At 47.4% G+C, this 27,238-nt stretch overlaps 1 protein-coding gene across 4 annotated transcripts in view; it reads right to left on the bottom strand.

Annotated features, from left to right (window-relative positions):
• The window catches only part of LOC119160843 (nose resistant to fluoxetine protein 6), a 202,331-nt gene that overhangs the window by 113,376 nt on the left and 61,717 nt on the right, over positions 1 to 27,238 (bottom strand). For all 4 annotated transcript variants that reach the window (XM_037413098.2, XM_075880667.1, XM_075880666.1 and 1 more), the window contains exon 3: positions 4,320 to 4,531. In XM_037413098.2, coding sequence (XP_037268995.1) covers positions 4,320 to 4,531 — 212 coding nt within the window. The remainder of the gene's footprint in view (positions 1 to 4,319; positions 4,532 to 27,238) is intronic.

Raw genomic sequence — 27,238 nt, 5'->3', positions numbered from 1 at the left:
GACACCGTCTATGGGAATCTGAAGCGGCCAACTGCGTAGGTTCGTGGTTCTAGGCGTATCTCCTCTTGGCATCTCTCCGGGGCAGCACCGTGTATGACACTCACCCTACTTGAAGGTCAAATGGCTGTCCCTCAATCTGTAATTTCTACACAGAAACAATCATAACTAACTGAGCTGCTCGGTAAAATGGGGGCCCAATTAGCAGCTCGTAAGGGTATTTCTTGATAATTAGAAATTTCGGATTTATTTGCATGATGCCGAATTCGAAATGTATTTCCGCTTCCCCCATACTTTGTTCGTACCTTCTCTGTCGCTGCTGGTCCTCGCACTGTCTGTGACACTGTCGTGCGATGTGGCCGAGGCGATGGCAGTAGTAGCCCCGGGGGCGCCCATCGCTGCCACAGGATGTTGTGGGAAGCCCCTGGGCAGGTGGCCGGCAAACCTCGTTCTGTACAGCCTTCAACCTGTTGGCAAGTGACTTGATCAACTCGGTGAGGGCCTTCAATTCCAGATTGCTCGCAGCGTCGCGTCTGTCATGTTGGGCGTCGGAAATGCCTGTTTGCACAGCGTCCTGGCACTTCTCGCGAATGGGGGCGCTCACCAGGGAAGCCTGTGTCGTGATTGATTCTCCAGGAGTGGCCGCCGACCACGACTGCGTGACGTTGGTTGGGAGGTAGCTGTTTAGAGGAGTGAAGTGGGCATGGGCCATCAATGCGGCATAGTTTATCCGCTGCAGAATTTGTAAAAATTCTCCCGAATCTGTCGGCTTCCCGAGGATCATTTTTTCTAAGGCATTGGCACGGAGTCCACCCAAGAGATGACGTACGCGGAACTCCTCTTTCATGACTGGGTCTACGAGGGTGCAGAGCTCCTGTACCTCGTAATAATACTGCTCCGGGCTCTCAGACGGCACTTGTACTCGATTCTCTAGTTTCAGGCGGGCTATCCCTGCTGCGTGGCGGCCAGGGAAGCTAAACTTAAGTAACGTGGTTCACTCTTCCCACATTTTAGGAGCGCCGGTCATATTTTTCATAGTGTACCATTTTTTTGCGTCTCCCTCCAAAGCTAAATAACGAAATTCACCTTTGTATTGTAATCCCATGAGTCGAGTGAAGATACATGTTCGTAGCAGGTGACCCACTCCAATACGTATTCCTCAGGTGTACCTTTGAACATCAGGGGCCAGATGAAGGGTTTCAAGGTGGCCGCAGTTCTAAGGTGAGCCATTCTCGCAACGTCGTCCACGCTGTTGTGAATCCTCAAGGTGGGCATCACCGTATGGTGGTTCTTCGTTCCCGCCAGCCTCTACCCTTCTGTAGTGTCGTCTTCTGGTTGCTACTTGGTTGCCGCCGGAGACCAAGTTGCCACCGAAGAGAGGAACGACACGTACACACCGCATCTACATAGACAATCTTCTGAGGTGATTTATTTGGATAAAACAATTCTGATTGATGTAGTACACACTTGTGCGCTACATAACTGGGACAACTTTGAGCAGCACAGGCTGAAACCTGCTCCCGCGGCGTCCGCTGTGCAACATCTCCCGGCTCCCCAGGCAACGTCTAACCTGAGAGCCTGCCGGGTGACCAAAACAGAAAAGCACCACAGAAACGTCTCCGCTGATGGCTCAAACTGGGTGGAACAAATTCAAACAGGTACATCCCAGCGCGGAGGCCTCCACCGACTTTCACTTCGAAGACTGTTGTCCTAAACAAAAGCAAACATATACAGGAAACTACCGCGACGTCCGTTAAGGCTTCTACAGTGCAGCTCTCCCGCAAACTATCCGGCACCGTGAAAAGCCGTTCGCGACCCTCTTCATGAGAAACAACCTTTTGCAGGAAGGAAGCTAACGCTCGTACAACAAAGCCGGTGCGACCACCACAACCCTACCCTTGGGCGACCCGCCGACATTGGAACGAGCCAAAAGTTAAAAAAAAACAGCTACATCAATGTTCACGCGACAGTATCATGATAGCTCGCTTGACGCGTTCCTTCAATAAATACTTAACCAACTGGGGCAACTTCCGGATGGAACTTGACGTCGGGTTATAAAGACATTCATAAGAACCCTCTGAAATAAAATTATAATGCGTGCCATTGTTGGGCCCACACGCGGTCATGCTGGAAACCACCTGTGGCGACCAATTTTAACAGCGAAGATATTTAGTATAGCGTTCCTTGTTCAGTCGCAACCCAAAAGTATCGCCATCTTAAATGTCAATGTGCCTCAGAGATTTGCTGAATCCCACTACTAACCATAGGCCCACGAAAAGTGACGAATGTCACAGTTAGCCCCCAAACGGGTGTGTGCCCCAGAAGTTTGAATGATCTATCATAAAACAATCTTCCATATAAACGGATATGCGACACAGAAATTGGGTAAGTCTTACTACACACGACCTCCACTAAAAATGCAGGGGACAACAGTCAACCCATACAATAGCTGCAAAGCGATGGCGCTGAACTTAAGATCTATTAAATTTTTGGTATCACCTATTCCTAAGCTTATACAAGAAGTATTGCGAAGAAACACTTAAAAGTTTTACCCAACATTCAACCAATCCCCTCAATTTTGTAAGAGCAATGAGAAAAGAAGAATAAGAGGGCCGCAAGTGCGTGGATTGAGACCATATCCCTCTAGGTGAGTTGCGCCAAGTTTTTGAGGAACCAACCAACCAACCAACTTGGGACTAGCAATGGTCACGGCTGCTGCGACAAGACCGTGAAGCGATGGAAGACCCACACCGTCGATGACGTAGCCGTGCAGTGTCTGTGCCTGTATGTAGTTTAACTCCAACTCTCTGAGCTTAGAATTAACGCAGAAACAAAATAGCATCCCACAGCTAATGCCTAGCCACAACCTAGAAGACTCCTAGAAACAACCGGCATCACCTTGAAGGCTTAGATAGAACCTAGAAGGAACCAGATAACTCTTCGCCATTCTCCAATTTTGTTGTTTTGAAGATTGCGCTGCTTAACGGAAGCTTTGCCAATTGTTTTTGCTTCGGGCTTCCACGCACGCTCAGAAAGTTGTGGCGTAAATTTCTTTAGAAGTGGTACTTCCTGGGCGAGTTGCAGTTGAGTGCTGGTCGTGTTAATGTTCACAAGGCCACTGACATGTAAAGCTACATATGTAATAGTTATTCGTTGCTTTCTGCCTTTTCGTGTGGCTTAATTTTTCCCTATAATAAAAATCACAAAACGATACAGGAATTTCCTTCTGTTACTCCCCAATGATTTTTCACAAATAATTGGAAATGGTTCAAGTTGAATCAGGGAAAGCGGAAAAATGCACTCTTCTGTCGATTCTCTCGCACTAGATTAGTACCGTCGCTGTACAATTTTAATTGGGCCATTAGTGTGATCATAGCTTATGCGGCCTTGTTCCGACGGAGGCAGACTGCGAAAACTGTCGTGTAGCCATGACACGTTCTATATTACACGCTAGACTAAATTCATTCGAATCTTCCCCGTAAGCGGAGTGCCGCAATCGCCGCGCTTTCTTTCCCGGGCGCATTCTTCCGGGCTTTTTATGTGCTATATAATAAAGAACTAAGACAGCCTGACAAGTGAAACTGTTATTTCAGACACTGCAGTAGCGTAGGCCTGCCCGAGCTTCTCATGCTCGAGCCTCTCACGCTTAGCGCTGATGATGTGGGTGCCGAGCTTGCATAACTGACTAGTTCTTCTTTAGAGCTAGTACGATTCATGGTAGGCAAGTATGAAGGTGACCAAAAGCGCAGGGTGTAAAGGCGTCCACTGCACATGATACTGTTTTGCCACTGGATCTGAGTCCTTTCCAGTCACAAGCCTGGAGAGGATACATTAGAAGCTCCTGTTCGCAAAGGTTGAAGAGCTCGGCTTGATAGGCCATGGAAAGTATAGTTATTGACAGTACATTCAAGTACTATATACCAACGGCGGCATGAATCTCAGTATATCAGGAAAATAGCTTCGTGTATCTTTTTGTAAGTATATACACCAAGAAGGAAAAGATAATCAGGAGCCTTAACATAGTCCAGTGATTTATTCCTTATTTTTTTCTTTTTTCGACTTTACCTACGCGGTTGATCTGTTCTCCCTAGTTTACATCTCCTGGATGACGTCTATATGTTGTCGGTAAAATAGAACGTAGCTGGGAATCTTGAATATAGCAGGCCCCTGTCTGCATTTCTGATATATGTAAGAGGTTACTGACATCCCTGTATAGCTAGGGTGTGCTCAAGCATAGAAGGCATGCTTCAGTGAAAAGACATTTCTAACTTGCATTCACTGCAAGATATACGCTGACTATTGAGGGAAACCGATTGGCTTACCCTTTTGTGAGAGAGCATAACAGCTGGCATTATCTCGGTGATGATGGGGCTGTCTTCTCCAATAGAGAGATGCACGTTGCAGTACTGTCCACGTGCTTTCTCTATGCCGTATTCATCCCTCGCTACAGTTTCTATGCACTCGTCATAAGCTCCCAAATTGGCAGTGGATGCTTGCAGGAGCCCAGTCGGGTATTTAGCCGTTGCGTCCACCACTGCAGGACAAAATAAAATGATCACTTCGAGGAAACGTGTGTGTGCGCGCGCTAAGGATATGTTCACGGCGTACCCATAAAAAATAATTGCTTGGCTAGAGTTACATGTCCATTTATCAATGCACTTTGGACTCTCGTTATGCATGTACGTACGTACATTGAATTGTCTTCATTCTAGTAATGATACAGTGAAATGACAATGTTTTCGCGAATGAAATTTACTTTTCCATATACTTAGAGAGTTGGAACAGGTGAGGAAAAGAACCGCTGAATAAAACATGTAAGCAAAATCACGCTTTAATCAAGCGGCTTGTGATATTCATGTTTCGTTTGTAGCATTTTATTAGGAAAGGTTTGCCTGAGCTGAAAGACTGTTCAAACTGGACAATCGCACAGACAATAGGCGTAGTGCACAGAAAGAAGAAGGCTAGTTAGATTTATCCAACAAGTTTAAGGAGTAAAAAGGGCTGCTAGGCGTGCAGAGATATAAGCACCTAGATGCTGTACGCTACGCTAGTAATTTGAATGAATGAAGGCTACTGGCAATTGAGAGAAAAACGGAGGTCTGTCAATTGTACTAGTCGTATTGTCGCCCTAAGAACTACGCATTTGCGCTTACAAAGTATACTTTTTCATACTAGTGGATGACGACTGACGATTGAGCTCCGCTGTCAGGGCCCCCGGAAATTGTTCCGTTAGAAATTTGTGGCTCTAACTGTAGAAATAACGCGCCCTTAGGTACGGAGGCACCGATTTTGGACTAAAATTGAAAGAGAACACCGCATATTTGTTTTACCCAGCGTAAAGCATTCCTAAAAACCGTACGCTGATTTGAATTCAATTGATAGTGATGCATCCATATGACAGTGGTTGGCGTTAGTAAATTCAGACAACCTCTTAGCGCATGACATCAAACTGTGTAGCGACCTCACCTTATCGGCGCATTGTTAAATGTGTATGCTTCTGACGAGAAAAAGCGATAACAACAATTTTCATTGGCCACAATTTCAATTTATTTTTCAATTGTACTGCTGTCACTGCATTCTGCAAGGTTATTGTCCTGGATCGCAGCTACGCGCCATACGCTCGTTCAAGATTATTGAGCAAGCTGTGTGTGGTATTTCATGCTGCCTGTGGCAACTTCCGGCAACCATTGCCATTGGCAACACGCACTGATATATGCATTTTTAATTAGAGCACGCATTGTTTCTCGCGAATCAGACACTTTGGCAGTTGCTGTCCATTATTCTCATTTAAGTATGCTGTCGGGCTACTTTGTGTAAAGCTGTGTAAAATATCGTTGATGCAAAACGTGAAAGAAGACGAAAAAAGAGCAAGGAAAAGCACACACTTGCATCTGGCTCTTATTAAAACGAAGTGGATCTTCTAAAACACCCACACATTCTACAAACGAACAAAAAGCACAAACAACTCTCATCACAACCTATCAGATACAAAAGCGAACTCATGAAATACAGACAAGAATGGGACATTGATGCATTGTTCACCAAAATTCTTAGTGTACATCGCCAATGCCAGTTCACGTGCGACTTTGTCTCTGCGTCTTCGTAAGGTACTCGTGCTGTTCCGGAATAGTTCATACGAGCACTTTTCTCTCGGCAAACGAGAACACGTGCCACTATTTATTGACAGCGCATTCTCTCTTAGGCGATCATTTATACATCGGCGAAGCGTTGTGCGCTATGCTACCGCGGCTTTCGCGGTATACTTGCTGGCGTCATGACATCGTGAGGACAGAGCATGACGATTGCTGATAATGAGTGCCCAGTTTGATAGGTATTCCAAGCTCTTGCACAGGCATCTAAATATAATAAATATAAGTGCTCTAATATGGGCGGCACACATGTACAGCAAAAAAAGGTAACAATAATAAAACCCTTTTTCAGAATATATACGCCCCGGCATTGACCAAGTAAACCTTGACCCTACATATTAAAATAAGCGCGAGTTTTGATTAAAGCGTGAAACAAGCCGCGCGCCCGCCATATCGGCAACTATGGCGCCGGCGAACACGGCGCGCGGCTCTTTCTGTACTCTAGCCATGCAAGACCGGTACCGTGGCTATGAAGTTTATTACGTGGGTCTCTCCGCGAGCCCCAATTGACATGTGCTGCCGCACTGACTGCATGGCACTCCACGATGCGAAGCTATAGTATGCGTCAATTCCACCGTTCCTTCGTACGTCGTGGAGCACCATGCTCCAGGCCACTACCAGTTTAGCTATCACTTTGCGTAATATTGCAATTTTGGGTCAAATCATGATCGTCTTAGGTGTCCTAATGAAAGCGTTCCTTCTCACAGGGTGGCGGCACTAACACACTCATGTCGCCACCATATGTGCTCAAAAAAAAAAAAAGGAGCGATCGTGCTGTGAGATAATGACCAAACATCACGTATGAAGGAACACTGTCATTGAGGCGCCTTGCGCAACCACCCTGAGCCATGTTCACGCTCATACATTATCCCACCATAGCATGCATTTCGTTTGTTTAACTGGCGCCTTTGCTCCAACCACTGAAACGCGTGACAGGAGTTGCATTCCACGTCAATTGCTGTGAAGAGGCATCGCCGCTGCTCTCGCTCAAAGCCTCGTTTTTGGGGTGCCACGTCACTACCGATGATGATGCCCCAAGAGACGATCGCGTGATTTCTCTTGTGCATAGCCACTCATTCCTACCGGCCGTAGGGCTGCCTGCCCTTTCTCCGCGCACAGAAGCAGGAGCATTTGGTAAATTGGAGGCACAAGCCGATGAACGGAAGACCGAAACGAGCTATAGACTGTTTTTTCTGAGACATGAGGGCCGCCACCTTGAGCTGCTGATGTTTTCTTGTTTTTGTTTATTGAAAAATGAGTTAATAGGGCCACGAAACATCGTATGCACCAACCCAACCCTTTTTATACGTAACCATCTACCGTAACACTGCCCGTTTAGGTGTTAAAGTTGCTAAAAACAAGATAAACAGCCCAATATGGCGGCACGTAAACAAACCTCTAAAATAGTTTATAGGAGGCCTAGTTTTGGTTGTCAAGCGCGTGTCTAGCTTTACTAATGTTCTCTTAAAACCTGCGCACGATTACAAAGCCAGAGTAAATTAAAAGTGTAGCAGCTTGGGCTAGTTCGTAAGGCATGACGATAATTATAGCGCGAGAAAAAAACGACGACACAGAAGTGTCCTTCTTGTCTCTGTATCGTCGTTTCGTTCTCGCGCTATAACTATCGTCATGCCAGAGTAAAGGGTAGTTTACCAAGCTGAACTTGTGTAAATTTAAAAGCTACTGCAGCTGTCACCTGTGTGCGCAGCCTTTTCAAATCCAAAACAAACATACGTTTCGCCCATGATAACAGCTGGTTTACTTAGTTAAACCTGAATAACTAGTTTAATTCGAGGCAGGCGTTACGAGGTTGATTGAAGCCTTCGCGTAAAAAGAGTAGTGGACCACAGACGAGCGTATAACCGAATTTCGGGGCACGACAATTACACCGACGTGTAACCTCATTGTCCGATGCAGCGTCGACGCTGACTTTGGAACAGAAGCGTCACTTTTATTGCCAAGAGTGGCGATGTGGGCTTGTTGGTTAAACATTTGAATGCAATTTGTGTAGCGCGAGGCGAAAAAACGAACACAGGAAGAATAGACTGAGAAGACAGAGCGCTCTGTCTTCTCAGTCTATTCTTCCTGTGTTCGTTTTTTCGCCTCGCGCTACACAAATTGCTTTCAAACTTTTATTGCGATAAACTAAACTCAACGGTAGCATAATGAGCGTATAAGCAGCAGCCGTTCACATGCTCAATCAACACTGGACAAATACTTGCGGTGTCATAGTTCAGAATATACAATGTTCATTATGTGCCATGAAAACTGATAGCATATATTTCAATAACATTTTCTCAATGCCCGATATGACGCTTTTGCAGGGTGTTTTCTCTGCAGCAGCTTGTATCACTGGCGTAGCATTGTCATAGAAAGCGTGTCTGTCATGCAGGAGGTTTTCGAGTGCAGCTGGAGGCCCGAATTGTTCTCTAAGAAGTAAAGGAGGAAAAAGGGTATTGAGGTTGCCCTTTCAGAAGAATAACTAACTTGCCACACCTATTGAAACATTTTGGTAGCAACTGCGAAGGAGTAACCACACTCTCATGATTACTCCTCAAAGGAGCAACAATTGGCAAAAGAAAAATCAGGTTTTGGTTGGCTTAACAAGCCTTTTGAAGTGCGTGGTGGCATTTTATTAGATATACAATAGATATGCAAGCATCGCATTCAGAATTAAATAAACACACGGAATTCAAACTCACGACCGCTCAGTCAGCATGCGCGTACACTAACCACTACACCACACCACGCTACGAAACCGTCAGAAAGGAAACGAGCTTGTTTAGGCACCGATGGGTCATTTGCACATGGCGGGACTATTCCTGCAGTTACTCCAAAAAACCGGCACTTTACACCACAAAGAGAAAAGTGCCCCTCCGCGCCGTGCCGTGCGAAATCTTCAGCACGCATTCCGTCTTTAGGAGGAGCAAAAAGGCCTTTTCGGAGGTAACTGCGCAGTTCCTACACAAAACTTTTTAAAGTGTGTATTCTTTGCTCACAGCGCTGTTTTCTGGGGATCGAGAACCCCAGCGACGCCGGATTTTTTGCGACACGGTCTCCTTCATGCTCCCGCATTAACATTTCCAGTCTGTTCTCGTTGTCCTTGGGTTGATACACACGGCGAAGGTGAATAAACTGTGGCAGATACCTACCTACTATGGGTCGTGGTACGTGGACAAGTGACTGGTGGAAAGGATTTCCCGACGTATGCGACAGGCAAAGCATCTTTTCTTTTGCTACGAAATATACACCTTCTTGCGGCGATGGCGTAGTGGTTAGAGCATCCGCCTCGCATGCAAGAGGTCCGTGGTTCAAATCCCGGTACCGCGCAGTTCCCAACCGGATTAAAAAAAATCCAAAAAAAAATCCGCGTGTTGATGGAACTGCATTAAGAGGCCTGGGGTGCGGTCTCACCGGCAAACACCACCGAGAACGCACTCTCTCACCAGAGAAGGATTGGCCACCCTGGTGCAGTATCTGGCCACTACCTCCCACATGCTTACGTCAAATAACTCACGGCCCTCAGTCCCCAGCAGCTGCGAAGCAACTGACCACGGCGGCGGTCAGATCTGCAACGCAGCAGAGGGTGCTAAGAATCTCTGGATCCGGACAGGCCGCCATTGGAATCTGAACTTGGCAACGTTTAACGCTAGAACCTTATCTAGTGAGGGAAGTCTAGCTGTACAATTTGAGGAGCTAGAGGGTGTTAAATGGGATATAATAGGGCTCAGTGAGGTTAGGAGGACAGATGAGGCGCATACTGTGCTACAGAATGGGCACGTTCTTTGCTATCGGGGCTTGGCTGACCGAAGAGAACAGACAGGGGGGTTCCTAATTTACAGAAACATAGCTGGCAACATAGAGGAATACTATAGCATTAATGAAAGGGTGGTAGGTATCGTAATTAAACTGAATAAAAGATACAAGATGAAGGTAGTACAGGCTTACGCGCCTACATCCAGCCATGATGACGCTTCAGTTGAAAGCTTCTATGAAGACGTGGAATCGGCAATGAGTAAGGTAAAAACACAGTACACTATAGTGATGGGCGACTTTAATGCAAAGGTAGGGAAGAAGCAGGCTGGAGACCAGGCAGTAGGAGATTATGGCATCGGTACAAGAAACGCCAGGGGAGAGCTACTAGTAGAATTCGCAGAACGCAATAATTTACGGATTTTGAATACCTTCTACCGAAAACGAGAAAACCGCAAGTGGACATGGAGGAGCCCTAATGGCGAAAATAGGAACGAAATAGACTTTATAATGAGTGCACACCCTGGAATCGTGCAGGATGTGGAAGTGATTGGCAAGGTACGATGCAGTGACCATAGAATGGTACGGTCTCGAATTCGCCTAGACTTGAAGAAGGAACGACAGAAACTGATACGCAAGAAGCCAATCAATCAGCTAGCACTGAGAGGGAAAGTACAGGAATTCAGAGTGTCGCTGCAGAACAGGTACTCGGCTCTTAGTGAGGAAACCAACCTTAGCGTAGATACAATGAATGATAATCTGACGAGTATCATTACGGAGTGTGCAGTGGAAGTTGGAGGCAGGGTAGTTAGACAGGACACTGGCAAGCTTTCCCAGGAACCGAAGAACCTAATTAAGAAGCGTCAAATCATGAAAGTGTCAAGTACAACAGACAAAATAGAACTGGCAGAGCTTTCGAAGTTAATTAATCGACGTAAGGTATGCGATGTAAGAAGGTATAACATGGAGAGAATTGAACACGCTCTGAAAAACGGAGGAAGTGTCAAAGCATTGAAGAGGAAACTTGGGATAGGCAAAAGTCGGATGTATGCACTAAGGGACAAAGAAGGCAAAATAACTACCAATATGGATAGGATAGTTAAAATAGCGGAGGAGTTTTACAGAGATCTGTACAGTAGCCGAGACAACCACGACCTTAATACCATAAGAACTAGCAGTAACCCAGATTACACCCCACCAGTAATGATAGAAGAAGTCAGAAAAGCTTTGGAGAGCATGCAAAGGGGCAAAGCTGCTGGTGAGGATCAGGTAACATCAGATCTGCTGAAAGATGGAGGACAGATTGTGTTAGAAAAACTAGCTACCCTGTTTACGAGGTGTCTCCTGACGGGAAGAGTACCAGAGTCTTGGAAGAACGCTAACATCATCTTAATACATAAGAAAGGAGATGACAAGGACTTGAAGAATTACAGGCCGATCAGCTTGCTCTCTGTAGTATACAAGCTATTTACAAAGGTAATTGCTAACAGAGTAAAGAGAATATTAGAATTCAATCAACCAAAGGAACAAGCAGGATTTCGAACAGGCTACTCAACAATTGACCACATTCATACTATCAATCAGGTAATAGAGAAATGCTCAGAGTATAACCAACCACTATACATAGCCTTCATAGATTACGAGAAGGCGTTTGATTCAGTAGAAATATCAGCCGTCATGCAAACACTGCGGAATCAGGGCGTAGATGAAGTATACATAAATATTCTGGAAGAAATCTACAGGGGATCAACTGCTAACATAGTGCTTCATAAAGAAAGCAACAAAATACCAATCAAGAAGGGTGTAAGGCAGGGGGACACAATTTCCCCAATGCTATTTACCGCCTGCTTACATGAGGTTTTCAGAAGCCTAGAATGGGAACAGTTAGGAATAAGAGTCAATGGAGAATACCTTAGTAACCTGCGCTTCGCCGATGACATTGCATTGCTGAGTAACTCGGGGGACGAATTGCAACTCATGATTACGGAGTTAGACAAGGAGAGCAGAAAGGTGGGTCTTAAAATTAATCTGCAGAAAACGAAAGTAATGTACAACAACCTCGGCAAAGAGCAGCGCTTCGAAATAGGTAATAGTGCACTTGAAGTTGTAAAAGACTATATCTACTTAGGGCAGGTAATAACCGCAGAGCCGAACCACGAGATTGAAGTAACTAGAAGAATAAGAATGGGGTGGAGCACATTCGGCAAGCACTCGCAAATTATGACAGGTAGATTGCCACTAACCCTCAAGAGGAAGGTATATAACAGCTGTATCTTGCCGGTACTTAGCTACGGAGCAGAAACCTGGAGACTTACAAAGAGGGTTCAGCTTAAATTGAGGACGACGCAGCGAGCAATGGAAAGAAAAATGGTAGGTGTAACCTTAAGAGACAAGAAGAGAGCAGAGTGGATTAGGGAACAAACGGGGGTTAAGGATATCATAGCTGAAATCAAGAAGAAGAAATGGACATGGGCAGGGCATGTAGCGCGTAGACAGGATAACCGCTGGTCATTAAGGGTAACTGACTGGATTCCCAGAGAAGGGAAGCGGGTTAGGGGGAGACAGAAGGTTAGGTGGGCAGATGAGATTAAGAAGTTTGCGGGTATAAATTGGCAGCAGCAAGCACAGGACCGGGTTAACTGGCGAAACATGGGAGAGGCCTTTGTCCTGCAGGGGACGTAGTCAGGCTGATGATGATGATGATACACCTTCTTGATCACACACACGCATGCTGTCCCACGCAAAGTTGAATTTACCAATTTAAGGACACCACTACGAGAGTGGCGAAAGGTAGGCGCCTAGCTAGATGGATAGAAATGCTCAAAGTACTTTCGTTCGCTTAGAAATACCTCACACAAATGAAAACGATATGATGTCGATTGCCTAATTGTGCGGAATTCGGCGGATTTTTTTTTTGCTGGGCAACTTAAGTGAAGAGCCTCAGCAGGGTATGCGGATGAACCTCTGCCCCTACCACACTTTCGATCTGCCTCATGTCGCTATTGAGTGGCACAGGCGACAGCTTTGCGCTTTATTGTTCAAACATGTCACACGCCTCAATTATTGTTCCTCGTCGACCCATCTTGCTGCGTAAAGAGGCGTCAAATGTATATATATATATATATATATATATATATATATATATATATATATATATATATATATATATATATGGAAATTTTTTTATCGAACTAAACGGCAATCTTCGAGTTATCTGGTAACGCATTAAATAAGCGAAATGATTGTCCATGTTACTTGATTTCTTTATGCTTCGAAGCTTCCCGATTTCGTGTAATCGGCAAAAAGCAAAACAGTGACAGCGCTAGTATGTATACAGTAAAGCCTCTCTATGACACAATGACGACACGTGCGAATATTGCCCTTGGTGTGTCAATGGCCCTTGGTTTGGTCTCGGCCAAGCTCCATTGACCTGCAGTAATAGAGTGTGGTTGTGATCAGCCGACTTTCACCGTGTGACGTCTGATACAACGTACGCTACTTCACAATTATACAAACGTGGCCCACGCTGTCGCGGAAGACGTGACAAGCACGCGTGGGAACCTAAGCGTGGGCATGCGCGCCGCGCCACAACTATGTCAGAATTAACCAATAACGTGTCGAAGCCTCCGACATTGTAGGCTCGAATCTTGGAGCCCGTTATTTGCCTTCACGTGCCTTGGGGTCACGATTACCGGTGGGGATGACGGTATGCTTTCATTTAACGCGCCGACGAGTGCTGTCGTTGTACTGTGTTTCATGTGCCTGCCACGTCGAATCATGTCACGTAAATGTCGTTGGTCGAGCACTGAAAGAGGTAGCAGGTGGTTTTAGCGATGGCGCTAGGCCTCACAACGTCTTCACGTGTGATTGCTTCGGAAGCGCACACCTGCCATTGATTCGATTTCGTGAACACGGCAGTTAATCTCTAAAAAAAGACATCCCCAACATCACCGGTTTAAGGAAATGGTAACAAGAAACGACCGCGACTCTTAAATGTTCAGGACCTATCTATCGCTAGAAAAGTGCTCCTTAAATAGCTTTTGCCGCAGCGCTCTTCTGCCACGCGGAAGTGGTTACAAGTATTAGAAAACGACTTCTATAGATGTCGCACGATATAGCGTACGTGCTTCACGAAATACACACGCGCCCATGGGCCGTATATCTTTGAGCAAACGATTATGACCTTTGACGTCGAAAAACTTCACTGACTGTGTTGCGGCTTTGGAAATCACTAAAATAAAAGCATGCGAGATTTGTTTATCGCATGCTATTTTATCATTTATTTTGTTGATAAGAATTCCAAAGGATACGAATATTTTTGATGACCCCGCGATATTCGTATCGCCGAGGTTTTACCATACTCGTCTTTATAAACATTAATTAAAACATCTTCCTAGGGGCAAAAGTCTGGTGTTTGGGTTTGTTTTGAAACCGGCAAGAACGCAAGCTGGCGCGCTTCCTCGAGGATTGAAGATTACAGTGCCCATGAATTCAAACTTAACAGTTTTTTTACGCTAAAAACTGACATGCGCAATGGTTTGAAATAAAGACCTCACGTGGCTCTGAAGCTGGCGTTTGAACGTACAGTGTCCAATTTTATGAGAGAAAACACGGCGAGCAAGGCCCACGCGCTCCGGCGACTTCTGACAGCGTGTGCAAGCGAGAACGAGAGCAACCACACTCATTTTTTGCGTTATCTCGCGGCGAGCAAAACAACCGTTCGTTGCTGATATATAACGGCAAGATGGCAACCCTTCCCTCGTCAAGGCGATTACTGGCTCTCGCGATTACCGTCTGTCTCATGCCTTCGCCAAAGTTGAGACTACGTAATATTAGTTAAGAGTGTCTTCAGAAAAGTTATCATTTGCATACACAACCAATGACAGCGCTATTTTATGCTTTCAGCTCTATTACTGGACGCAGTACATAACAGCTGCTGCAAAAAAAAATGAATTACACTATCGACCGGCAAACAAGAAAACAAAGACGTTTTTGTCATAATTTACGATACTTGTTAAAACCAGTGAATTGAAGTCGGCTTGTCCACGTGAAACGCAATTTTAGGGTGGCGCGTATATCAGTAAGCGTCATGAAACTTGCGCGCTACTGGAGCTGTTCTTGCATAATATATCTGTTTTTTTTTTCAGTAGTTGAGATTTTAAAATTGCAATAATTTACTACTATGAAGAACTGAGTGTGGGCGAGATGGTATGCTATCGTGGATGGCATTTCGCGCAAAAAAAAAAAAACAAGAAGGAAGAGAGCACATACCAGCGCTGACTAACAAGTGAAGTTTTTCTTTGTAAATGCACACATGTAAAGGAAAGGCCAAGACACGTGGTTATGATTAAATTTTGATGCTTCGATAAAATATTTCAAGTTTAAGAAGGCTCACCGACCGCGCATGAGATCGTTGAAGCCTTTTTCATATAAAAATCTGCCGACGTATGTGTTGCGAGGCCATCGGTGAACCTTAATAAATTCGATATAGATTATCTAACCGCCAACCTGTAGTCATGACCACGTGTCACCGTCTTTTTTTGTATGCGCATTTTTCCTCTAAAAAGTGGAATTGTTACTCTGCGCCTATCTGTGCTCTGTTCCATCTTGTCCGTTTTTTCGCGCAAATTGTCATCCACAATTAACTGCAATATTCAATTCGTGGATTTGAAAAGCCTAACTGCTCCACAGATCGATATGCCTTATATAATTGGATGTCTAGGCCTAATGGTGTCTGCAGCATGTACTAACCAAGCTGAAGGACTTAGGCTGTGTCGAGCAACGTTTACCATTTTCTTTGTCTTTAAAGATGCTGTGATGGTTGCTAGGCTGCTTCGTTTGGCTTGTACTTGCAGAAAACCACACATGTTTTTATTTCTGCCGTGACAGTTGTCCTCAACCAATCCGTAAGGAATACCGACACGCCGTGCGCAGCACCTGGCTTATCGTCGGCTCGTGTGGTCATATCTATAAATACCCAACCACATGCACGATATTTTATGCCCCGCCACGGTGGTCTAGTGGTTAAGGTACTCGGCTGCTGACCCGCAGGTCGCGGGATCAAATCCCGGCTGTTGTGGCTGCATTTTCGATGGAGGCGGAAGTGTTGTAGGCCCGTGTACTCAGATTTGGGTGCACGTTAAAGAACCCCTGGTGGTCTGAATTTCCGGAGCCCTCCACTACGGCGTCTCTCATAATCATGTGGTGGTTTCGGGACGTTAAACCCCACAAATCAATCAATCAACGATATGTTATAGTGACAAGCGGCAGCTGCGAGCGACAGCATTTGCTGTCGCGGAGGCACAACCGTGGTGTCGACGCCGTTTGTTGCGTCGCGGTTTTCTGAAAAACTAGATAATATCGCTCGTCCACCGGAAACCAACGTGGTGATTTTCGGCAACAAGATCAGGCCCCGGAAACTTGGCACAAGCACAGAGGAAGGAAAGGTAAGGAGCGGCCCTGACGTCACTCGTTGTGAAGCCGCGATGAAGCCGGAAGTCGGCCATATTGAGTAGGCAAATTCTCTTCTCTTGTTTACATATGAATGCGAAGCAGAAGGCGCGACTCCCTCTCCGTCTCGGAAAGCACGTGGGCTGCGCAGCGCGTGTGTCGTGACGATCCGAAACTAATAGAACTGGGCTCATCACTCTGAGCCAGCGGGACACCTTCAGCGAAATCGCTTCATCCGAGTAATAACAGGGAATAACAGCTCACCGACAACGAAGCAACTACGAGAGAACGCGCGCTAGATGCACTGACAACGGCGAGTGCTTTCACGTCATTAATTCAGCAACTGTACAGACAACATGATCGGTCGTGCGCCTTCTACGGTTGCATTCCGCCACGCGGCCGACGCAGCGTCCTGCCCCTGTGTCCGTGTTCCGCGTGAAACTCACCGGCGTCAGCATTCCGCGACCGTGGTGACTTTGAGCACGGTGCAAGTGAAACTTGAACGCGGTTGCTGTTACGTTAAGATTACATGCAATGCTGGTGTAGAGTGTACCAAGCGGAACAGAAAAGGTGTTTTAATACGCACATGCAAGTTGTTACTGTACACACACAACACGAAACTACGTATGTGCACATGGTCCTCACGGCGCGTCTTGCTGGGCTCAACAGTGTCGTCCGTTGCCACAAGCAGGAGCACTGCTCAACCGTCACTAACCTGGAAGGCGTTTGTCGTCATTGAGCTTCGTCATGGTGCCCAACGCAATTTCGCTGAACACTAACTGCTTCATCCGCGTCATCCGCCGCACGACACATGGATATGCACTTGTTCCACGCACTGTTCAAACCCCGTGATGGACAAAGGGATTTGTAAACGTTGCTAAGAGTAATGTAACAGCCAGGAGAACACTGTGTAACCAATAACGCGGCGCAGAGCACAGATATTGTCCGCCACGGCTCAGAACGAGACCTGGGGAGGCACACATTCCGCCGCCAGCCGCGGCCACTCACTGCTATACCTGGGGGTGACGGCTATACCAGCTCCACTGCGCAACACGTAACCATAGCAACGCCGCCATTGTGCCTAGTGAATATGGCCGCCATGATGTCGTTTCCGCCACATTATTTACGCCCTGCGCCGGCTGGGCATGCCCTCTCCTTACCTTTTTCCTTCCTCCGTGGTTTCAAGGAACATGCCCGCTCATAGGGGTTGCTGGGCATCCAAATATCCGGTTGATCAGAGTTGATGTAAATGTTCGCATTTATTCGCTTTCACTATTTTTTACAAGTAAAAAACTGCATACCTCGGTAAAGAACTTCTATTTTGTTTTCATGTGCTTTCTTATTCCTTATTTTGTGAATATGAAATCAGGCGAAGCGCTGGAAGTGATTGACTTGAGTAGCGCTTGCCTCCTCTTCTCTCCCCTCACTCACCGATAATCGAAGTTGGATCGCGCTCAGTCATATCGCTCGGCTGGCGCGCATGCTAACTACGGGAAAGATAAAAGCAGCAAGTGAAGACGGGCAGAGAACGGAAGCTGCAGTGAGCTACTCCAAATAGGTGCAGCGCGCATTAGTCGAAGATGGTTTTATCGGGCAACACATGTTTTCCCCGACTTTGCGATGCGCCAACCCGGTGATTTCTAGTTCCGGGAAGGTTTTTCAGCTTTTCGAAAAGGCAGCAGGTGAGCACAAGAACTTGGACCCACTAATTGAGCCGGTATTGATTTTCTATGAGTACAAGAAGGAACCAAGTTCTCTTCAAGCCTGACTGGACTGACAGAAGTGTGGTGTCACTTGTTTAATTAGTGAAGATGGGAGCAAAGCTCCAGTGGGGAAAATGCGTTTATTGAAAGGCTTGAATGCGAGTTGGCTGGGCTACATAATTTCAGCTTCTTTTACTTTTGGCGTGTACTTCAAAGTATGTCAAGTAGGTACAGGCTGCTTTCTACTCTAGAAATTCCTGTAGCCGCGGTTTGAAAAATTGTTTTTACTTCTAATACTGTCACTCAAATACATGTGATGGACTAAATGCATCTAAATAATATTACAGAAATTGTTGGTGGAGTGAACGTTTTGACAAGTGTACTTTTCTTCGTCACGGCAACGCCGTTGCCCTGACGAGGACAAGTCAACTTGTCGAAACACTGTTTTCAGCGACATTTTTCCTCGAAAAACTTCCTATCGCTTCAAACCTCTCTGTGCCACTAAACTTCAGTTTTTTTGGTATCCAATTCCGGTAAGAAAACTATGTGTGCCGTCATACAAACACGATCGAGTAAAATAAGACGTGTCCTACTCGCGATTGTTGATAGCTTTTTTGGATTGGTTTGAATATTCTGGGCTCAATGCTCGTATGTTAGTTATGTCCGTATGTTAGTGTTATTTTAAAACTGATTTTATAGATTAACACTTTCACACTACGTGTATGTGCCTTTTAAACGAAAACGTGTAATAAAGAAATTTATTTTATTTGTGCCGATCGAGTTTCGTCTTATACTGAGACATCAGTCAGTTTAACGTTCGCCTCGTCAGAATAGACGAAAAGAATTCGAAAAAAACGATTATAAAACGTTTACAAATGGCAGCATCACCCAAGCGGCCAGCGGACCTGAAAGAAGGCCTTAGAGTCTCCCGCTCGCATTGATATTGATTGATTGATATGTTGGGTTTAACGTCCCGAAACCACCATATGATTATGAGAGACGCCATGGTGGAGGGCTCCGGAGATTTCGACCACCTAGGGCTCTTTAACGTCCACCCAAATTTGAGCACACTGGCCTACATTTCCGCCTCCATCGGAAATGCAGCCGCCACAGTCTCCCGCTTGCATGTGAAGTGGGAAAGAAGGGCTCCCACGGCAAGCTTCCTTCTCTACAATTTTCGTCCTTTCCCTTTATTTTGTGACCTCACCAGTGACGTCATGAAATAATTTTTTTGTTTGTGGTTTATTTCTTGTAGAATGCCCGGCAACTGCCAGTAGTCAAAGCGTTGGTGCCGCTGCGTATCAGGATGCGACGGTGAATAAGTTGCCCATTCATTCAGAAAAAGAAGCTAACTTCCATGTGGTTAAGTGCATTCTGCCCCAGCCTAATGGCCAGATGTGTTCCGATACGAGAGTAGATAAGAAATCACCGTAACGCCCCTCAGAATTTTTGGTCAATCGCTGGGGAGAGACATGCCTCTTCCTGTTTTTTTTTCTGGCTGAAGCGGAACAGTATGTTCAAGTTTCCTTTATGGCGCACGTTAGCCCAGTATACCAGCTTTTGTTTTACTACCATCATAGTCTGCTTTCTTCCGCCTGCCTGTAGGCCAGCCAGCCGTCACCCTCGTGACATTTAGTAGAGGTGCTGGGTACTCGGGACACATGCATCGGCCCGTGACACCAGTCCAAGTGCCTCTGAAGCAGCTGACACAGATGAAACCACCAGAGAGGAGAAGAAAGGGCAGACCCGGATTAGCCGCCGACTACACGGGCTACCAGCTGAATTGGGACCACTGACAGTTTCGATTCGTCGCCTTAACCACCGTTCAATGTCTTCGACGAAAGCCCCCAGCGTGCTTGCGCCGGTTGCGATCCAGCAGCCTCGCCTACCCCATGTGTTCCGGGACTCCGCTTGCGAGAATGTGCAACACTGGCTGGAACGTTTCGAGCGCGCCGCAGCCCTGCACAAGTGAACTGAAGAAGACAAACTTCGGAACGTATTGTCAAGGGTATGGAAAGGTACCTCAGCCACGGGTGCACAAATGACGCAGAAGGAATGAAGACAACGATGTTGTGGGGCCATGTCTGGACTGCCTTGTCTTGCATCCTTTCACACAGTGTGCCGTGTTACCCCAACCGGTGTTAACTTATTAAGTACTCCCCATTACATAATTTTGGTGCAGGTGCTGGGTAACATTCCGACTCTGGATCTTCGTAGCGGACGTCAGCTTCTTCCAGTCACGATGCCTGAAGGCACTGAACCATCCGTTCAGTCTACGCCTGCTCCGTCACCTGTAAATTCTTCCCATCTTCTCGATACAGGAACATTTTGCGGCACCGACACAACTGACGTTGACGAGTGGCTCGCCTTATACGAGCGCGTCAGCAAGCAATACAGGTGGGACGAGACACTTATGCTGGCCAACAGAATCTTTTACCTGCTAGGTACGTACTGCACGTGCCTGGTACGAGACACACGAGGAAGACCTGACGGGTTGGGACGTGTGCAAGCAGAAGCTCCGTGACTTGTTCGGCCGGTCAGTTGCTCGACAAATGGCAGCCAGGCAGGAACTCGCGTCACGAGTTCAATCTTCTACTGAGTCGTACGTCAGCTATATCCAAGACGTGCTCGCCTTGTGTCGGAAGGCCGACAAAGACATGACCGAACTAGACAAGGTCAGAAATGTGTTGAAAGGCATAGCTGGCGATGCCTTCAACATTCTGATATGCAAGAACTGTACCACCATTGACCCCATTGCCAGTGAATGTCTGTGGTTCGAAAAAGCCAACAGCAGGAAAATCACTCAACGTTTTTCCCGAATACCGAACACCACTGCGACTTTCTGCGAGGATTCTGTGGCGCAGCGTCCGTTCGTAAATCCTCCAAACAGCACGTAAATTGTCCGCTAAGAGCTGGAAGCCACGGCTCCTTCCACTTATCAACCCCCTGTGCCTGACAACTCGGCCCCAAGATCTCTTATTCAGGCTGTTGTGCGAGAAGAGCTTGCCAACATGGTCTTCTTAGTTCTCCGAAACTCCAGCGACACACCACAGCCTATAAATTCTAACACTCACTACCACACCGCCCCACTTGTTGCTGCTGCTGCGTTGGTCCCCCAGTTCTCATCGCACTTCCGAAATCCATCTGAGTGGCGCACACAAGATACCCGACCGATATTCTTCTCTTGCCATCGCGTTGGCCACGTTTCCTGCCACCTTCGCAACATATGGCCTTTCTGGAAACATTTTCTAGACGACCATCGATAGGATCGTGGGCAGTATCCGCCACATCGTTTTGCCGATGACCACCTTCAAGACCTTCCACCTAGCAATTCTACGCTACGCTCCGAACCATCCTGCGCCGATGTCGTCGCCCATGGAACCCGGTCCAGCCACACGCCGTCGCCTCAGTGTCGCCAGCCCCGCTCCTATCAACGTCGGCGTATTCTGGGCAGTTCTCGGGAAACTAACAGATGCAGCTCCTGGAGGTGGTGCTGCATTGACAACTCGGACCGAAAAACCTCTACCGACCACAAATTGCAGACGAAATTTACTTGGTGTTATTATCGATGACCTGCCGTTACAGCTGTAATAAACACCGGTGCCCACATGTACGTTATGAGTTCACGTCTTCAATCCCGCCTGAAAAAAGTACTTACTCCTGCCATGTCTTTGACTGTGCGAGTAGCCTACGGCAGCCGAACATCTGTTCTTGTTATGCGCACTGCCCGCGTCACTGTTGCCGGCCTTCGCACTTCAGTCCTCTTCGCTGTTCTAGACGCTTGCCCACACCACGTGATTCAAGCCTTTACTTCTCGACCGCGCATTGTGCCCTCATCGATTTTTCAGCCGGCACTTTACAGCTAGAGTTGCCTTTGTACCCTGATGTCCCTTCTGCAGCTCGCACACGGCTGCGGTCTGTGGAGTGTCTACGATTACCGCTTCAGGACACTGTGTAAATTTTAATGTCGTCTTTCCCACCTGTTTCTGATGGCGACTATTTGGCAGCTCTACTCATTGACCTGACCCTTTCCCGGAACATAATACTTCCTCATACTAAAGTCAGCATTAGCGACAACAAGACGCTTCTCCCTGTCCTCAACGTCTCCGTACGTGTCGACCCAGGTCATTCCTCAGGGTGTTAACTTAGCAGAACTAGCCACTCTGGAGCAATGTAAAATTTTGTATCTCACTCCTGGCATCAACACCGCAGCTGAAGCTGTCGCAGCTGCACAGAATAGCGCTTTCCTAGACAAAATGATATCAAACTATCTGTCGCCGTCCCAAGTTGAAGTGCTCCGTGGTCTTCTAGTTTCTGACCTCGACATTTTTTGATATCGACGACCGTTCCTTGGGCCGCACTAGCATCGTAGCCCACCGTATCCACACTGGCGACGCCAGTCCCCTTCATAGGCATCCTTACCATGGATCTCCTTCATAGCGCCAAATAATCCAGAAGGAGGTAGGGAACATGCTCGACAAAGACGTCATTAAGCCTTCAACCAGTCTTTCGGCATCACCTGTTGTGCTTGTTAAAAAGAAGGACAACACCTGGTGGCTCTGCGTCGATTATCGCCATCTCAATCGAATAACCAAGCAGGATGTCCATCCTCTTTCTCGAATTGATGATGTGCTTGACTGCTTTCATGGTGCCAAGTATTTCTATTTCCTGGACCTACGATCTGGATATTGGCAAATTTCAGTAGATGACTGCAACCGTGAGAAGACGGCATTCATAACACCAGACAGGCTTTATCAATTTAAAGTCATGCCTTTTGGGTTGTGCATTGCGCCAGCAACTTTTGAACGCTTGATGGACTCCCTCTTTCGCGGTTTTAAATGGTCGACGTGCCTGTGCTATCTAGACGATGTCATAATTTTCTCGCCAACTATTGAAAGCCCACTTCCACGTCTGTCAGCCATCCTTCAGGTTTTTTGCTGTGCTGGCCTCTAGCTTAACACGTCTAAGTGCACCTTTGGGCACCGTCAGATAAAGCTACTTGGCCACCTTGTTTACACGGCTGGTTTACGACCCGACCCTGATAAAGTCCGCGCGGTGCGCGAGTTTCCGGTTCCACGTTCCACGCAAGAAGTCCACAGCTTTTTGGGACTGTGTTCATAATTCCGCCGTTTTGTCAGCAACTTCGCGAAAATTGCTCGGCCCCTCACGGATCTTCACAAGAAGAACGTGCCTTTTTTCTGGCGTGAAGACCAAGAACATTCGTTTGCGTCATTGATTTCTGCACTCACATAACCACCTGTGTTGGCTCAATTTAACCCAGCCGCTCGAATGGAGCTATGCACCGACGCAAGTGGCCATGGCATAGAGGCAATACTCTCACAAATGCAGAATGGCACAAACCGTGTCACAGCGTACGCTAGCCACCAACTTTCTCAGTCGGAAAGGAACTATTCAATTACTGAGCAAGAGTGCCTGGCTCTCATCTGGGCTATCGCGAAATTTCGTCCGTACCTATATGGACGCACGTTCGCAGTTATCACAGACCAGCATGCGCTCTGCTGGCTGTCAACCCTTAAGGATCCTACAGGAAGACTCGGGCGACGGCCCTTGCGATTGCAGGAGTACACGTTCTCTATAGTGTACAAGTCTGGCAAGTTTCACAGCGATGCCGGCTGCTTATCTCGACACTCTGTTGATCCACCTGACTCCTCTGAGTTGGAAGCTGATGCCAACAGCTTAGCCATGACAGATTCTCTGCAAATAGCTGACGGACAACGCCGAAATCCGTCGCTGCTATCGATGATTGACCGTCTTCGATCCGGCCATAAAGACCCTTCACTGAGACTATTTTTTATTCAAGGCAACGTTTTGTACCACCGCAACTTAAGGCCCGATGGCACGGAAATTTTGCTCGTCGTCCCACTTAATCTGCACTAGGACATCTTGCAAAAACTTCACAACGCCCCAACTGCCGGACATTTAGGTGTCTCCAGAACCTATGACCGCGTCCGCCGACACGTATTCTGGAAGGACCTTTATCGTTCCGTTCGCCGCTAAGTTGGAGCGTCTGACTTTGCCAGCGTCGGAAGAAGCCTACGTCTCTCACTGCCGGTCACCGTCAACCTATTGAAGCCTCAGCTGAGCCGTTTTGTTCTGTGGGTTTGGCTTTGTTAGGTCTCTTCCCAACATCGGCGACGGAAAACAAATGGATAGCAGTAGCTACAGATTATGCCACTCGATATGCAATTACTCGAGCACTACCGACCAGCTACACAATGGACGTCACAGATTTCCTACTCTATGACATCATCCTTGAGCAAGGTGCTCCTTCTCACCTACTCACGGACCGTGGCCACTGCTTCCTGTCTCATGTGGTTGACCACCTCCTTAGATCCTGTGCTACGCGGCACAACTTTACGACTTCATACCATCCTCAGACTAACAGACTTACTGAACGCCTCAACTGCACACTGACAGTCATGCTTGCTATGTATGTTTCTAACGACCACACTTATTGGGACACTGCCCTTCCGTTCGTAACCTTCGCCTACAACTCATCCCGTCATGAAACTGCTGGCTACTCACCATTTTATCTTTTCTTTGGCCATGATCCCTTACTACCTTTCGATGCCCTGCTTGCGCATGACCTTCCGTCCACCACTTCGTACGCATAAGATGCCATCTACGGTGCTCTGATCGCACGTGCAGTAGCCCGCGTCAGGTTCTCATCGTCTCGGAGAGCACAAAGGTCGCTCTACGACAGCCGTCATAGGGATGTCAATTTTTCTCCGGGCTCTCTCGTGCTACTGTAGCTGTCATCCCGTCGTGTCGGCCTGTGCGAGGAACTTTCATTACAATACGTTGGGCCTTACCTAGTTCTGTGCCAAGTCACACCTGTCACCTATGAAATTTCTCCTACTACGAATCACACTGTTACATACAGAAGTAACATTGTGCATGTGTTCCGCCAGAAGCCCTATCACAGTGACCCGTCCATTTAATAACAGCAGGCACCGGGATGGTGCTTTGCCGCCCGGGGTAATGTCACGGGTATAGAAAGGTACTTCAGGCCCGGGTGCAGAAATGACGCAGAAGAAATGGAGACGAGGATGCTGTTGTGGGGCCGTGTCTGGACTGCCCTGTTGTCCTGCATCCTTGCACACTGTGTGCAGTATTATCCCAACCAGCGTTAACTTATTAAATACTCCCCGTTTTTGTATTCTTCGCGCTCGAGTATTCCGCTAGTACCTGGTACGAGAACCAGGAGCCCTACTTCGTAACATAGGATGCGGTCAAGGGGCAAGCCCTCAAAACTTTCGAAAGCTTTCTTCGTAAGGAGGTAGCTGAAGCCTTGCACCAGTCTAGCCAGCAGCATCCAAACGAGTTCGTCATGGTATTTGCGTAGGAAATGCAAAAGCTATTTCGTTACGCCGACTCGAACATGACTGAAGACAAAAAGCTTAAGTACCTTAACAGAGCCATCAAAGAGCTACTGTTTGTGGCTCTCATTCGCAATACGCCAAGGAGCGTCGCCGATTGGGTTAGCAAGGCCGCCGCCATTGAGAGGACACTCGAGTTGCGCACAAGGCAACACGACCGCAACTACCATGCCCCACCGTCGGACTGCCACGATCCTCGAAGAACCGCTACCGAGCCGCTTTAAGACACCATTCGTGAGGAACTTCGCAAATTGCTATCGGGCACACAGCCCGACATCTCGTCCCTCACTGACGTCATGTGGGTTGAGGTTCAACAAGCCCTTGCGACACTTGGCCCCACCAAGACGACCCCAATTGCATCACCGCCTTGTTTAGAGCCAGCGGTCCTCACTTACGCCACCACTCAAAAAAGCCAACCGAGGCCAGCCAGCTGGTGACCCGACTCCTACACACCACCACATCATCTACGACCCCGCCTGCTGCCACCAAGGACGATTCAGCCACAAGGGCGCTTCCAGCGAACGATGCCGAGGAAGACTGATGTATGGAAATCAATGGATCAAAGGTCTGTTTGTTTTCACTGCGGCAAAGCCGATCACCACGTAAGATGGTGTTCTTATCGTCAGCTGGGCCTCCGCGAATACAACGTCAACGCCCCGTGTCCCACTCTTGACCAGTGCCCTCCAGAAATCTAGGCTTATCCGAGAGAGACCGAAAACGTCGCCCCCCCCCCCCCCTTCCGTCGATTCAGGTTTCCGTCAACCTATTTTAACCAATCACCATTGCTGAATCACCTGGATTCCCGCAGAACATCACTCAGCCCCAATTGGGGAAACAAAAACCAGCGACGTTGGGAGGGGACGCCACTCTCGAGCGAAGACTGCAATACCCTCCAGAGACCCCGACGAAGCTAGACGGCACGACTGTAACCGAGTCCTAGACGCAACGTGACACTAAGACGACAGGTCACAACCTGACACTACGACGAAACGACTTCTTTACGCCGCAGCCTTGACCGCGCGAAGTGACAGACGGCACAGTCAGTGACCTATCGACATCAAAGCTCGACGACAAATGCCGACTTGCATGACTCTGGATGGGCATCCGGTAGTTGCACTGAACGATAACGGGTCCGACTACTCGGTGAATATTGGTGTATTTGTGAACCATATCAAGAAAGTTAAAACCGCATTGGAGGGCCCTCAAATAAGCACGAAAGGTGGCCAGCTTTTAGCGCCTAAAGAACAATGTACTGCGCGAGTGGTGGTTCACGGTCAAAGCTACCCTGTGAGTTTCATTGTCATACAGCAGTGTTAATGACGTGATTTTGGGGTGGCCGTCCTCGATAAAAACGGCACAGCGATTTACCTGCAGACGAAGACCATGACTCTGTCGACAAAGCAGTCAGCGTCAGTTTAGCAAATCATCACCGCACGGCATTCACCATTGCCACTAATCAAAAAAGCATTCCGCCAAATGCGAGCGTCATGGCATTTCGTAGAAACCAATACGCTTTCATGTGGTGAAGCAATCGCAGAAGGGAACGTGCACAGGCTTCTCGATAGACAAGTTTGTGTCACTCGTGGTGTCGTCCAGCAGCGTCAAGGCAAAGCATCGGTGCTTGTCACAAGTTTCAGTGCTGAACATAGGCACCTCAACTGGAGCACGACGGTCGGTTTTGTTGAAGATTACCGATAAAAGCGATGCCCTAGCACTCTCCGACTTACCTCCAGAATCCCCGTCGATGGTCAGTAATGACGTGAATTTTGAGAGTAATCCAGACCTG

The sequence above is a fragment of the Rhipicephalus microplus genome, chromosome X (genome assembly GCF_043290135.1).
Source record: "Rhipicephalus microplus isolate Deutch F79 chromosome X, USDA_Rmic, whole genome shotgun sequence".
Taxonomy (NCBI): Eukaryota; Metazoa; Arthropoda; class Arachnida; order Ixodida; family Ixodidae; genus Rhipicephalus; species Rhipicephalus microplus.
This window is presented reverse-complemented; position numbering and strand designations above follow the sequence as displayed.